The sequence below is a fragment of the Miniopterus schreibersii genome, assembly GCF_964146895.1.
Source record: "Miniopterus schreibersii genome assembly, chromosome: 9".
In the NCBI taxonomy this organism is placed as follows: domain Eukaryota; kingdom Metazoa; phylum Chordata; class Mammalia; order Chiroptera; family Miniopteridae; genus Miniopterus; species Miniopterus schreibersii.
Window position 1 is genome coordinate 74,689,671 of NC_138118.1, and position 12,775 is coordinate 74,702,445.

The window sequence follows — 12,775 nt, forward strand, 5'->3', positions numbered from 1 at the left end:
AAAGGTTGAATCATCAAAACTACGAGTTTTGAATAGAAACATTAAATTAGTGCAAGGTAAAAATAATCGACTTAAAATAATATAAAGCAATGAAAACAATCGATGGGCTAAACAGCATTCTTTTTCATAAAAGAAAGTGTCATGTGCAACAAAGTGGCGCAAACAGAATGGCACGAGCCGTGGTTAAGTGTAAGCCCTCGCGGTGATGCAAGGCGTTCCTGTTACCCTTACTTCTTTGAATAAATTCAGATGACAGCCCTATTTCATTTCTTCATTCACTTTGGAGGCCAGATGGCATTAGAATCATTTCCTTCACCTTGTTGTGCTTAATTACTACAATCAACACACTATTTTCCAAATTAATCATAACAAAGTAATTTCATTAGTAACACAGCAGGCTGTTGAATTATTAGCATCATAACAGTTTGCAAACAATTAAACTTTATTTGAACCTTAAAAATTTGCAGAGTGGAACATTATTGTAAGATCTAATGGCAATAGAGTACAAATCCAGTACAGAGCAAATAATCAAGCAAAATGCTATATAAAATATGACTTACAATCACCTTTGAAAAAAATTAGCTCTCTAACTGTTCATAGAAAAACAAATAAAAGCTAAGCAAACATAATGAGAACATAGCAATTAGCATGTTTCCTAACAAGCCATGTTGTTTAAATTCACATTAATTATATTATTATGATTTGAAGAGTGTGTGATATATTGTCAAGGGTGTAAAGAAAACTTTCTCCCTGGTAGTATACAGATGAGTCACCAAATGCATGCAAAGTTGTCATGAGTTGAAAGTAATGATTATTTTTCCTGTCACTCCAATTCTAAATCTTTTTTTTTCTTTCCTGTCTCCCACCTAGATTCAAGTTAACGAAGAACAAAGGCCAGAGGAGCTCTGGACAGAAGTAGCACTTGGTTTCTGTATGGCCACCGTTCAGGGAGACTGTCTGGCTTGGGATTGCTGGTCATCAGTTGGCAAAGGACTCCCTCTCCTGGATTAACTGTAAAAGGAGGCGCCACTGTTCCTCCGCTTGACATTCTGGGGGGCGGGCCGAGCGGGGGAGGGGCCTCCAGGCGCCTTGGTGCCATGACAAGCTGCTGCCACCTACTGGCCCAGGGCTCAAATCTTCACTTAAGCCGGGAGCGCGAAACCTGTGTCCACGCCACAAGCAAGTCCGAATTTTCGGTGGAAACCCACCGCTGCTTTCGCTTTTCAACCTCTCAGGTTTTGAAAAACAGTCCCTTGGTTTCATCTCTGCTCGTCTTACTTTTCCCGAGATGATTTCACTCTATTCCAGTGACTCTCGATTAGACAAGATTAACGAGAGCTCAGTTAATTTCTGGAAGCTTTAGCTCAACAGTGTCTAATTTAACCCACAATCCCGAAAGTTAGTATTTTTTAACATCTGAAATAACATGATCATGGTGTTGGGTAAGTATACACTCCTGACACAGAGCTTGTAAAGAGTTTTATGTAAATATGGAGTTTTAAACAGTATCAGCTTGTTTGCATGGCCAAAATCTCTATCTCCATAAAGCAGAAACCTTAGAAGTTCAACAGAGGTAGTAGGTGTTAATCAGTGACTCAACGGGGGAGGTTATATCTGCTCCAAACAATGATGTGTTCAGCAGGGCCTCTGACACAGACCAAGACCACACTGTACCTGGCAGGCATTTAGAATACCTCTGATTTCAAACATCCGCGGAAGGCTAATGATACATGTCTGCACATCCTGCTCGGGAGCAGAGCCTGCGACCCGAGTCGGGCTGGCGCTTCCTTCCACGCTCCTGTTGGCCCTGTGCCGCTGGGTCTTACCCTCTCCTCGATGACCCTCCTGTCCTGCCCAGGCTCTGCGGTGTGCGGAGGACACCCGCACCTGCGGCTGCACTGTGCTGTGTTTTGTGTTTTATGGTGGGACTTCAGTGTCACAGCCACGATCAGGCAGGATCGGAGGTGCCGGCTTACACCTTCTTCCTAGGGCACATTGAGGCTCTTCGCCCCCTTATATTAGTGGAGAGGGGGGTTTCCTATGAATCTTCTATTTTATTAAATGTAAACAAAACTATGGTAGAAAGTGTCGCAGGCCCGCCGTCTAACCGGGGGTCTGTTGCTGATACAGGGCTTGGCACAGAACACGGGTCCAGTCTGCCTGTTGTTGCAGAAGGTGACAGCGCACTGCCCGCTGCAATCCTTTTGCTTCCTTGGGGCTATATTTAACATAAAGTCAATTTGCCAATCAGTGAAAATTCTTCATGAAAACGTGTTACTATTGTGTGGAATATAAATAGTAACATAAATCATCTACGGAGTTTTAATAAAGACTCATTCTTTAAATAGCATCTACCAAAAACTTGCATGATATATTCAATTTCAATTTCTATGAAGTCATATGTTACAGTCTAAAAAATAACTGATGTCCAGCGTTGAGAGAGGTTGCAACTCAGACCGGAAGCAGCAGTGGACACACAAAATAGTGCTGATTTCTTCACACAGATCAAATGAGTAAGTAAAAACTACAATTATTCTTTGCCAAACAGCAACAGGTCTAAGTTTACGGCTTGTATCTAATTTACATTAATATCCTTCATTTGGTTTCACATCAGAGGGATGTTATGAATGTGTAAAATAACCAAGACACACGATGCTCAACAAAACAAAGAAAGGTTAGGAGCCTTCACTCATGCTTCCCCGGTGGGTCTAAATCCGGAGCATTTGCAGAGTAGCAGGAGAAGCTTCCTTCTGCGGGCAGAGAGGGAAAGTTGCATTATAATGTTTTTCTTCAATCAAAATGTTGATCTTTCCTGCTTTAAAAAAATTACATTTTTTTAGCCAAGGAAAAAGGAATGTTTACTCAACCTTTCATCAATTCGGTTCCTCAGAAAGGCCATAAAAAGTGGTATTTTACTAAACAGGAGGAGGTTTGGAAAAAGAGCTGGCAATTATCAAAGGGACTTTTTCTTAATAATGTTTTTCCAAAGTAAATTCTATGAAGTTATTTTTAAAATTGAACCAGGGTTTGTTTGTTTTTAAAAAAAGAAGAAGATGATTTGGGAGCATAATCTCTGTGTTATCAGAAAACTGCCAAGACTTTAAAAAAGGCAAAGACTCATAATGCAGAGACCAAGAGAACATATGAGCTATTACAGAATATTGGATTAAAATGTACTTACCCAGGACTCTCAAATATCATACATCTCCATTATGTAGGCTTTCGGCACCAAGCCAATGGCTCCCTTCATTTCTCCTACCCACCAGCCATATCTATTGTATTCCTAATTGAAAACAATATGCAATATTAACCTTTAGACTGGTGGAAGTACAATGTCGTTTGTGTGCAACTTCTCAGAAATGTTATTTCTTTTTATAAATTTACAAGAGCTTGAGCTGCAAATTGAAACATTTTAATCTTTTTCTGTTTCTGGACACTTTAAAAATGCTGTTAGGCAAAGATTTAAATTAACATATAAGACAAAGCCTGTTTATTACTGTGTGTAGAACACAGACAGTCACTTGTAAAGCCATGTCCCTCTCTCTCCCTCCCTCTCTCTCTCTGCTGGAGGCTGCAGGGTTATAGCTTGGGTCCTTAGGACACTGTCTTTGCCTTCAAGAAGCTTCCCATCTAGCAAGGATAGAATTTTTTTTTCACAATATACTTAATTCCTACTTAAACTCATATGACTGAAAATGACTTAGAATATAGAGGTATGCCCCTTCGTAAGAAAATCTAGTATGTGAATATAGACATTTTAAATAAATTAGAGAAAATAAGGAAACACTAATAATACATAAAAATTCTGTATAAAACCATTCGTAAAAGGGCTCTTTTAAAAAAGCTTCCCCGAGGCACTTGCTGTTTTTTATTGATCATCAAGTACAACAGCTAAAGGATGGGTAGGAGGAATTTAAAGGTGGCATTAGATCCACCCCTACAGAGGAAGGTCAATGGGAAATAAAAGTATCCCAAGTGATAAAGGCGACACAGTAAGGCAGCTGTAAGGAAGCGAGCGATGGGGCAAGCCTGCGCCTCCACTGCGGGCACACCGCTGCTTCGGGCGTTGTGAACATCGCAACCCGCCCCATAGGTCTGCCACATTGACTAATGTCTTTTTATCTCAAACTTATTTATGTTTAGGGAGAGACAAACAAAGTAAAATGAATTACAAGTTTCAAGAATAATATCTTTCAAAAGCAATACTCTACAAACAGCACTGGAGGACCCAAATTTAATTTTTCATATAGATAAATTTTTAAAATCAATCCCCAAAGTAATTCAATAGGCTATGATTTCCCAACATCTGAGTCACAGATAAATGTGCATATGCACATCGAGTTATATGTGGGAGGGAATGTTAATACAGGCTCAGACTTAATATCTGTATTGATTAGTGTGCTACTGACCATCAGGAGGGAAAATCACAATTCTTCAATATAAATGTAGCAGCATTAACGTGTGTACTGATATGTGTTCTATCAATAGAGATTATTGGGCTAAATCTACATGTGCTTTTTAACTGTGACATGTCAGGATGAGATTTACTGAAAGAATAGGGTGGAAGGAAAGAGGGGGAAAAGGCTAACCCTGCACTTGTGATGCTAACGAGGGCACATCTGGCTTATAAGGCAGTGGACTCAAGATCTTAAGTTTAGAAGTTCTCTGATAGTGTGAACTTTGTGGACAAAACTGTTATGAAATGAAAATAGTCTGATGCCCAGAACTCAATGGTGATGACTATAACATATGTAGGATATATTTATCAGAAGAAAATACCAACTTACTGAAAGCTAAGATTAGCAACCATTATATCCTAATAGGTACCTAATAAAACTGCCCTTTTCAATTTTTAAGGCAATGAATACAATTAGAACCTAATGCTTAACAAAACAAATGTATTTAACCTTTCAGGGGCCAAAGGCTTACCTTATAAAATTTCAAAATGGATGGTCACTAGGGTAAGCGTAAGTGTGAGAGCTCTTACCCAACGCCAATCTAAGATTTTTCAATTGATTATTTGGAAGGAGTAAAGAATCTAAGCCCCACAAAGGGCAGGCACAGAACACATTCAGTGAGAGGCATATTATGATCCAAGCCTGCTTTCAGAGAATAGTCCACAATTTGGGTTTCAATGTTTAGATTCCAATTACAAACCAGAAGTTCGTATTACTTTATAATATTCTGCTGCGGTTGTAACCTGTGCTCTCAATTAAGGATATATTATTGTTCTCAAAAAGCTGACTCACATCCAAATTTAAGAAATTGATTTCCAACAAATCACTTCAACAAAGGACCAATGACATACTCCACACGTGAGAGAACCCTGCCTGACAGTAACTAAGATTCATTAAGTTGAAAAGACAGCAGTAAACAGCAGGGAGGAGCTTATCCAGCTGGAAACAAATCCCCTACAAGTCACATTCGAGGAAAAGATATTAAAGTTTTAGACTGAAATCATCTTAAATGCTTCACTTAATTAATTTAAAATAATTGAAAAGCACATGAAATGCACACCTCATAAAAGTACTCTATGATATCACAGCTTTAAATCAGAGAAGGGTACAAATAAAAAACTCACAATGTTTATTACTTTACATTCATAAAGGCTTCTGTATAATACTCCTGTGTGGAATTAAGAGGTAAGGTAAAATATAGCGAGGTAAAAATCCAGTAGGCAAATTTATGGATTTACTCCGCGGCCGTGAGCGCGCGTCAAGCCTGCAAACCCAGAAGCTGTTCCTTTTATCATTGTCACCCTCTATGAGCCTCCTGAGCAACATGAATCCCAATTAAACCATTTGCAGCCTATAAATTGGAGTGAGGATGCTTCTTGGAGCACGGTATTCTGAACTTCAGCCTGCAGATCCCACATCATACAAGGCTGCCTTTGAAGAAGAAAATCTGCCTTCCTTTGCCTTCCCCCAAGCAAGTGTGGTTCTGGACAACGGATTACTTACGGCAGGAAATAATACAATCCATACCCTGTTGTCTCGCGGTCCACATGCCGGGTACAGCATTGTTCTAAAAGTCACAGGTGGGTCCTTAAAAAACACCAACTCTCAAACTTGATCTTGTTAATAAACAAAAAATAAAGAGACAGAACCATAGCAGGCTGCCATCTGAATCTTTGAAAGGTTGGGAAGCACCATGTCATCTTTATGGCGCACGAGAGCTCAGGTACAAGAAGCTCTGCCATCTGGTATCCCTCACCCTGCTCGGCTCTTAACATCAACTGAAATGCTAACACAGGCAAGTGACTGCACTTCAGCAGGACTGATAAAATAATGAAGAGTCCTTTAATCTACAGGAAACCATTCTAGTCAATTTATAAGAAATATTGCATCCCTTTGTAGGACGTGTAATTATTTTCTATTAATCATGTGCTATAAAGCTACATTATGCGGTTATTCTGTTATCACTAGAAAGAGGCCTGCAGTCAGCTTCTGACAATGTTAGGTAATTACTGACACAAGGCTGCTTTCTCTTCCTGTAGTAATGCTATCAAGATCCAGAGGTGTAGGGATGCTTATTGTATAAAAATAGTACTCAAACGGAATTCAATATCTGCAAAATGGATGGCTTCCAGGCAAGATGCGACGTGGCAGTCAAAGAAGAAAAGAGTCAAACTTGCCCAATAATCCGAGAAAACAATCGTAAAGCAGAACTGAAGTGTTGTGAGCTAACTCCTGTTTTCAATTTTCATACCATTAAAATCGCTTTTTATAGTTTTATTGCGTAGTTAAAATTTTAGGCCTCAATTAATAGGTATTAAGCAATAAATTAAAGTGATTGAGTAATAAGGCAGGAAAAAAGGGCTAGTTTTGATAAACTGAAATAGGGGCTTTATCCAGCACCACAGTAAACGTATGTCCATGTTTACTCACTAACTAAATCTCTGTCTGTGCCGGAGTATTATTTTACACTTACTACTTAAACCCTTTTCAGCACCGTGGTTCTCGTTTTTCAAGTATGTTAATCCACTTTCTGCTAACCATATGGTGGAAGAATGCTGCCTTAACAGAAACCTGAAACACTAATAAGGTTTTGTGATGAGCTACCCCTTTCAGAAATTAGTTACCAATCTGTTTGAAAGCGACAGGTGTGAGAAAGGTCTTTTCTTCAAACATATATCTATTTTCCAACTATTCACTGTGATACTTTCAATTTTTCAAATTATTCATAAACATTGTAATAGTATGAAAACTAGATAATTATTTAAAATACGGAAATGCTTTCTTCAAAGCTACCTCTTCCATCTCTCACTTTTAAATATCTCCAGTTAGAAACTTTATAAGAATCCTCTCATTTCTCGTACATCTATCATTTCAAAGAGTCTCTTAAAATGCACAACAGGCGCTTGACAACCTCAGTGTTTTACTATTTTTATTTACACATTAACTGCTCAAATCAGTCTCCTAACCTGTTAAATGAGAAAACTGACACCAACAGTCTCTAAGGTCCTCCATGATGTTTGAACACCACTATTCATGAACCTGCTTGAAGAGAGTCTCCCAGAGGCTTATGAAAATCAACCTTATTACTTTATAATTTACTATGAAGGCGTGACTTTGAGTTACTTTAACTCAAAGAATTACTATTTTTTCTCCTGTGCAAGGACAAGTAAGCAATCTGATAGTAAGAATTTAATTTTTATAACAAATTTTAATTTATACTCCAGAGTCAAGGCACTTAATTCAAATGTCTACCCAGTCAACATTTTACAGTATAGTAAAAACTGATATTCAGATCGATGATTCATAGATATTGCTAGGCAAAGGAAAATCAAATTAAGCTTAGTAGAAGGTGGCCAGTGTATTTCACCAACCAGTACATGACTATGATAACTGCTCTCAGGTTTGCCCACTCCACCCTATTCCAACTGTCACCACTCTTGTGGTGAGGCCTCATCACCTCACCCTGGATGACTGCACCATCCATTCTGCCTCTGTGTTCCCCAGAAACTGCCTTTGTCAGTTTACTCTGCTGCACAAGAACTTATACTAGCTCCTCAATGCACTGACTGTGAATTCCTCAGTGTGGCTTTTCCCTACCCTACTAGCAACATTCTTTTCTCACTGCTCTGGTCCCCACAGTCCAACCTTCCACATTACACTCATTCCTACTTCTGTACATGGGGCTCCCTCCTCAGGGAATGTCTCCCCTCCCCCACCCAAATCTTGACCAGAGACTAAAACCAGATTCAAGTTACCCATCTGTCATAAATTTTTCTATGAGTTATCTCATCCATATTCACATCTCTCATTTCAAGCTGAGCATTTATTCCTCAGTGGGTTTTTATGTACTTTAGTTTTGTCTCTTCAACTAAAAGTACAAACTCAAAGGATCCAATATGGTGGCAGAGTAGGCGGAAGTTACACTCACCTCCTCCCAGCCAAACTGGAATTACAACTAAAATATAGATAAACCAACCTGAATAACCAATTGAAGACTAGCTGAAGAGAAGTCTTATAACCAAGGATTAACAGAAGAAGCGACATCAGGACTGGTAGGAAAGTTGGAAACGTGAAAAGGGCTGGCTCTATTACCATGTATGGCAGCTGAGATTCCAAAGGGATATCTCAGCTACAAAGGATACCCCTGAGAAGCATGGTCTGTTCGGGCATGATAAACTGCTGGCCCCACCCTGACAACTCCCTGAGATTCTATCCCACCACAAAGGCGTGCAAGCACCCAGTGGGTGGCAACTAGACCTGGTACACTTTGGGACACTTGCTGACTCAGACCCAGCACTGGCACCGAGTTTGAACCTGTATCAGTCTGGTGAGCACCACTTATCACTATGTGCTGATTCACTGAGAACCTACCTCATGCAACTCGAGTAGTGCCAGAGGCTCTTCCAGTGACTGAGCTTAACAGGCAGCTGGCAGACAGAAGCAGTGAGTAGTGGATCTTGGGATGCCTTGGGACTTTAGGTGACATGCTCCTGAGCCTGGTGCTGGTAAAAGCCAGCCTTATTGTGCAGCTTAGTCCTTTCTGCACATAGCCAGGCCCAACAGAGGCAGCCACAAACTGTGGATCACTTTGTAGCTCCAAATAGGCTGCCCAGGGGCAGTCACAGGCAACGTCTGACACTGGCCTGCACCAGAGTCCTTCCCAAGAGGCCCTGAACCAACACACCCAGTGGCCAGCTTCAGACAACATCAGAGCAGAATCCAATTAGCTTCACAAGTGGCATATGCAAAGGGAGAACTTGGGAGGCACCAGACCCTGCTGAGGCGAATTCTGCTTCATGTAGTCACCACATGCACAGCATCTTGTACACTGTGGTCAGGGTCGATCTTCACAGTCACCCAGCCTGAGGGTCGATCTTCACAGTCACCCAGCCTGAGAGTCAGTCCCATGCATGAATGAGCCAACAGCAATCAGGACTCAATTACAACAGTAGGGCACACGTAACCTATACAAGGGACATTCCTGGAGTACCCAGCTCAGGTGATTACATAGACTGCACTATTGGGTCCCACAAGACACCTACTACATAAGGCCACCCTACCAAGTAAGACTTGGAGTCATAGCAGATCTACCTAATACAAAGAAACAAACACAAAGAGGCAGCCAAAACCATGGGGAGACAAAAAAACAACTACACATGCCCCAAACGAATGGGCGAAATCTCCAGAAAAAGAGCTAAATGAAATGCAGGCAAGCAATTTATCAGATACAGAGTTCAACAAAATGATCAGAAGGCTGCTCAAGAGACTTAGTGAGAATTACAACAGCATGAAAAAGGACATAGAAACCATAAAAAAGAACCAATCTGAAATGAAGAATACATCTGAAATGAAGAATACACTAAAAGAATAAACAGTAGGTTGGATGAGCAGAGGAGCGAATCAGTGATTTGGAAGACAAGATAGCAGAAAACACCTAATCAGAGCAGCAAAAAGAAAAAAGAATTTTTAAAAATGAGGATAGTTTAAGGGCCCTTTAGGACAACATGAAGTGTAACAACATTCATATCATAGGGATACCAGAAGAAGAAAAGAGCAAGGAATCAAGAACCTATTTGAAGAAATAATGACTGAAAACTTCCCTAACCTGGTGAAGGAAAAAGACACACAAGTCCAGGAAATGCAGAGAGTCCTAAACAAGATGAACCCAAAGAGGCCCACACCAAGACACATCATAACTAAAATGGCAAAGGTTAAAGACAAAGAGAGAATCTTCAATGCAGCAAGAGAAAGACAGTTACGTACAAGGGAGCTCCTGTAAGACCGTCAGCCGATTTCTCAACAGAAACATGCCAGGCCAGCAGGGACTGGCATGAAATATTCAAAGTGATGAAAAGCAAGGACTTACAAGCAAGACTACTTTACCCAGCAGGCTATCATTTAAAACTGAGGCAAAATACAGAGCTTCCAAGACAAAAAAAAGCCGAAAGTTCATTACCACCAAATCAGTGTTACAAGAAATGTTAAAGGGTCTTCTTTGAGAAGAAGAAAAAAACGAAATAAAACAGACAAATACCATATAATTTCACCGATGTGTGGAATCTAATGAACAAAAGAAGCTAAGAAACAACACAGAAACAGACTCATAGTTGCAGAGAGCAGACTGACAGCTGTCAGAGGGGAGGAGGGTTCGGGGGGCTGGGTGAAAAAGGTGAGGGGATTAAGCAAAAAACCCCAAAACCCCAAAACCTTCATAGACACAGGCAAGAGTATGATTACCAAAGGGAAAAGGGGTAGGACACAACAGGAGACGGTCACGGGGGATAAATGGTGATGGAAGGAGACTTGACTTGGGGTGGTGAACACACAATACAATATTCAGATGAGGTATTATAGAATTGTACACCTGAAACCTATATAATTTTATTAAACAATGTCACCCCAATAAATTCAATTAAAAACATTAAAAATAAATTTTTAAAAAGCTGAAAGTACAAACTCACTGAGATCCGGGCCACATCGTACACTAAAACTGTACGCCCCACCCTGCAGTGTGTGTAAAGGATGCTCAATAAATACACATAGAATGATAAAACATACTCTGTCTTCATTCTGGATGATGCACCAGTTGACTATCCTAAATATTTTTCTAAAGAAATGTAATTTCCAATAGCAATATGAAGTGTGTCACTCCTCCTGGTGGCTGACTGAGGCCCACCATGTTTTCCCATGTACTATATACAATCTCTTGTCTAAAGAGCTCAAGTTCCATCACAGCAGAAATAAAGATATCTGTCTCCTGCAGAACTGGGACTATATCACACCAGTTCTTTGATGAAATGAGTTCGGTTGAATTTATGTACTAAGGAGGTTAAAACAGAACCCTGCAATGGAAGAAACAGTGTGGCAGGCAAAGGGACAATCTGCTGGGTTTTCAGCTCTTTATTATTTTTGTGATTATTTTCTTGGAAGACCTAGTCTCATCCCAGCTCTGTCACTAACTAGGTATATGACCTTGGGCAGTCCCCAAGTTCTTTAGGGACGATTTTGGTTACCTCACTTCTTTAGACTCCACAGTAATCCAGTTACATACTTAACACAAATCAATAAGTCTAACTATTATATGTTTGGACCCTCATAGAATTACCTTTATGAAATTTGTTGTTATATTTAGTACAAAAAAAATTTTTATTGAGGGTATCACCTACCACTGTTTTACTTATAAAGTAGTTAGGTCAGATAATCAGTGAGCATTCTAGAAATTCATGAGAATTTTTTTTAAGTAGCCAGTACTGAGAAAGGCCTAGATCTGTCCTTTATGATTAAGAGAGTTATTAGTTCCCCGTCTCTCCCTTTTTTAGTTTGGTTGCCAAGGAGCTCCGGGCCGAGTCGAAAGCTCAAGTGCAGAAACTCCATTGTGTTTTAAGGTCTCCCAGGGGTAGTTCTTTTATCTTTAGCCTTTTGTGTGTCCCCCCCCCCATTATCTTAAGCCTCAAGATTTCCTCACCTCTTCAGTGAAGGGCTAGTACTAAGGTTCTGCTAACTCTATGATTCTATGATTCTAATTCTTTTAATAAGTTCAGGATTATTTCCTACTTTTAACTGTATTTTCATAACACATATTATTAAACATCTATCTGCCATAATGTTAGGTATTGGGGATACAAAAAAACTTAAGAACTGTTGTCTGCTTCAGCGAGTTCAGGGCTGAGAGAGAAATGGATGATCCGAGTTATGGCCCATTTAGGTAGCAGAGCAGAAAGAGAAAAGGCTATGGGGTCAGATCTGTGTTGGTTCCAGGAGAAGGTACCTGCTAGCTGGTATCCTCAGGCAATTTCCATAATAACCTGACTGAGCGTCAGTTTCCTCATCTGCAAAATTACAACGCCACATACTTAACAGGGTTAGCTTATGAATCAGGTGAGTGAAAGCACACTGGGTGCCTAGAACAGGACACTGCAGGTGTGCAACAAATACTTCTTTTTCAAGACTGTTGACAGCATTGTGAATATCCCAGCTTTGGCCCCTTCCACCCAACCCCTGCTCCACCCCAGGCCTTCCCGACACTATTGTCTGTGCCCATGGTCTATGCATCTAAGTTCTTTGGTTAATCTCGTCTCACCCCCCACCCCCCTTCCCTCTGAGATCTGTCAGCCTGTTCAGTGCATCAGTGTCTCTGAACCTATTTTGATGGTCAGTTTATTTTGTTGACTAGATTCCACATACGAGCGAGATCGTGTGATATTTGTCTTTCTCTGACTGGCTCACTCTGCTGAGCGTCATCTCTCATTTCTTCCCTCTCCGCTCCTATTAATCGGTGTAGCAAAACACAAGGGCAACCAAAAAGAGAGAGCGTCCGG

At 40.4% G+C, this 12,775-nt stretch overlaps 1 protein-coding gene across 1 annotated transcript in view; it reads right to left on the minus strand.

Annotated features, from left to right (window-relative positions):
• Positions 1–424: 424 nt before the first annotated feature.
• Positions 425–12,775, minus strand: part of SKAP2 (src kinase associated phosphoprotein 2) — a 142,822-nt gene continuing 130,471 nt past the window's right edge. Inside the window, exons 12-13 of the mRNA XM_081146660.1 lie at positions 3,182–3,283; positions 425–2,750 (exon numbers count right to left, since the gene is read on the minus strand). Coding sequence (XP_081002786.1) covers positions 3,191–3,283 — 93 coding nt within the window. The 3' untranslated portion in view covers positions 425–2,750; positions 3,182–3,190. The remainder of the gene's footprint in view (positions 2,751–3,181; positions 3,284–12,775) is intronic.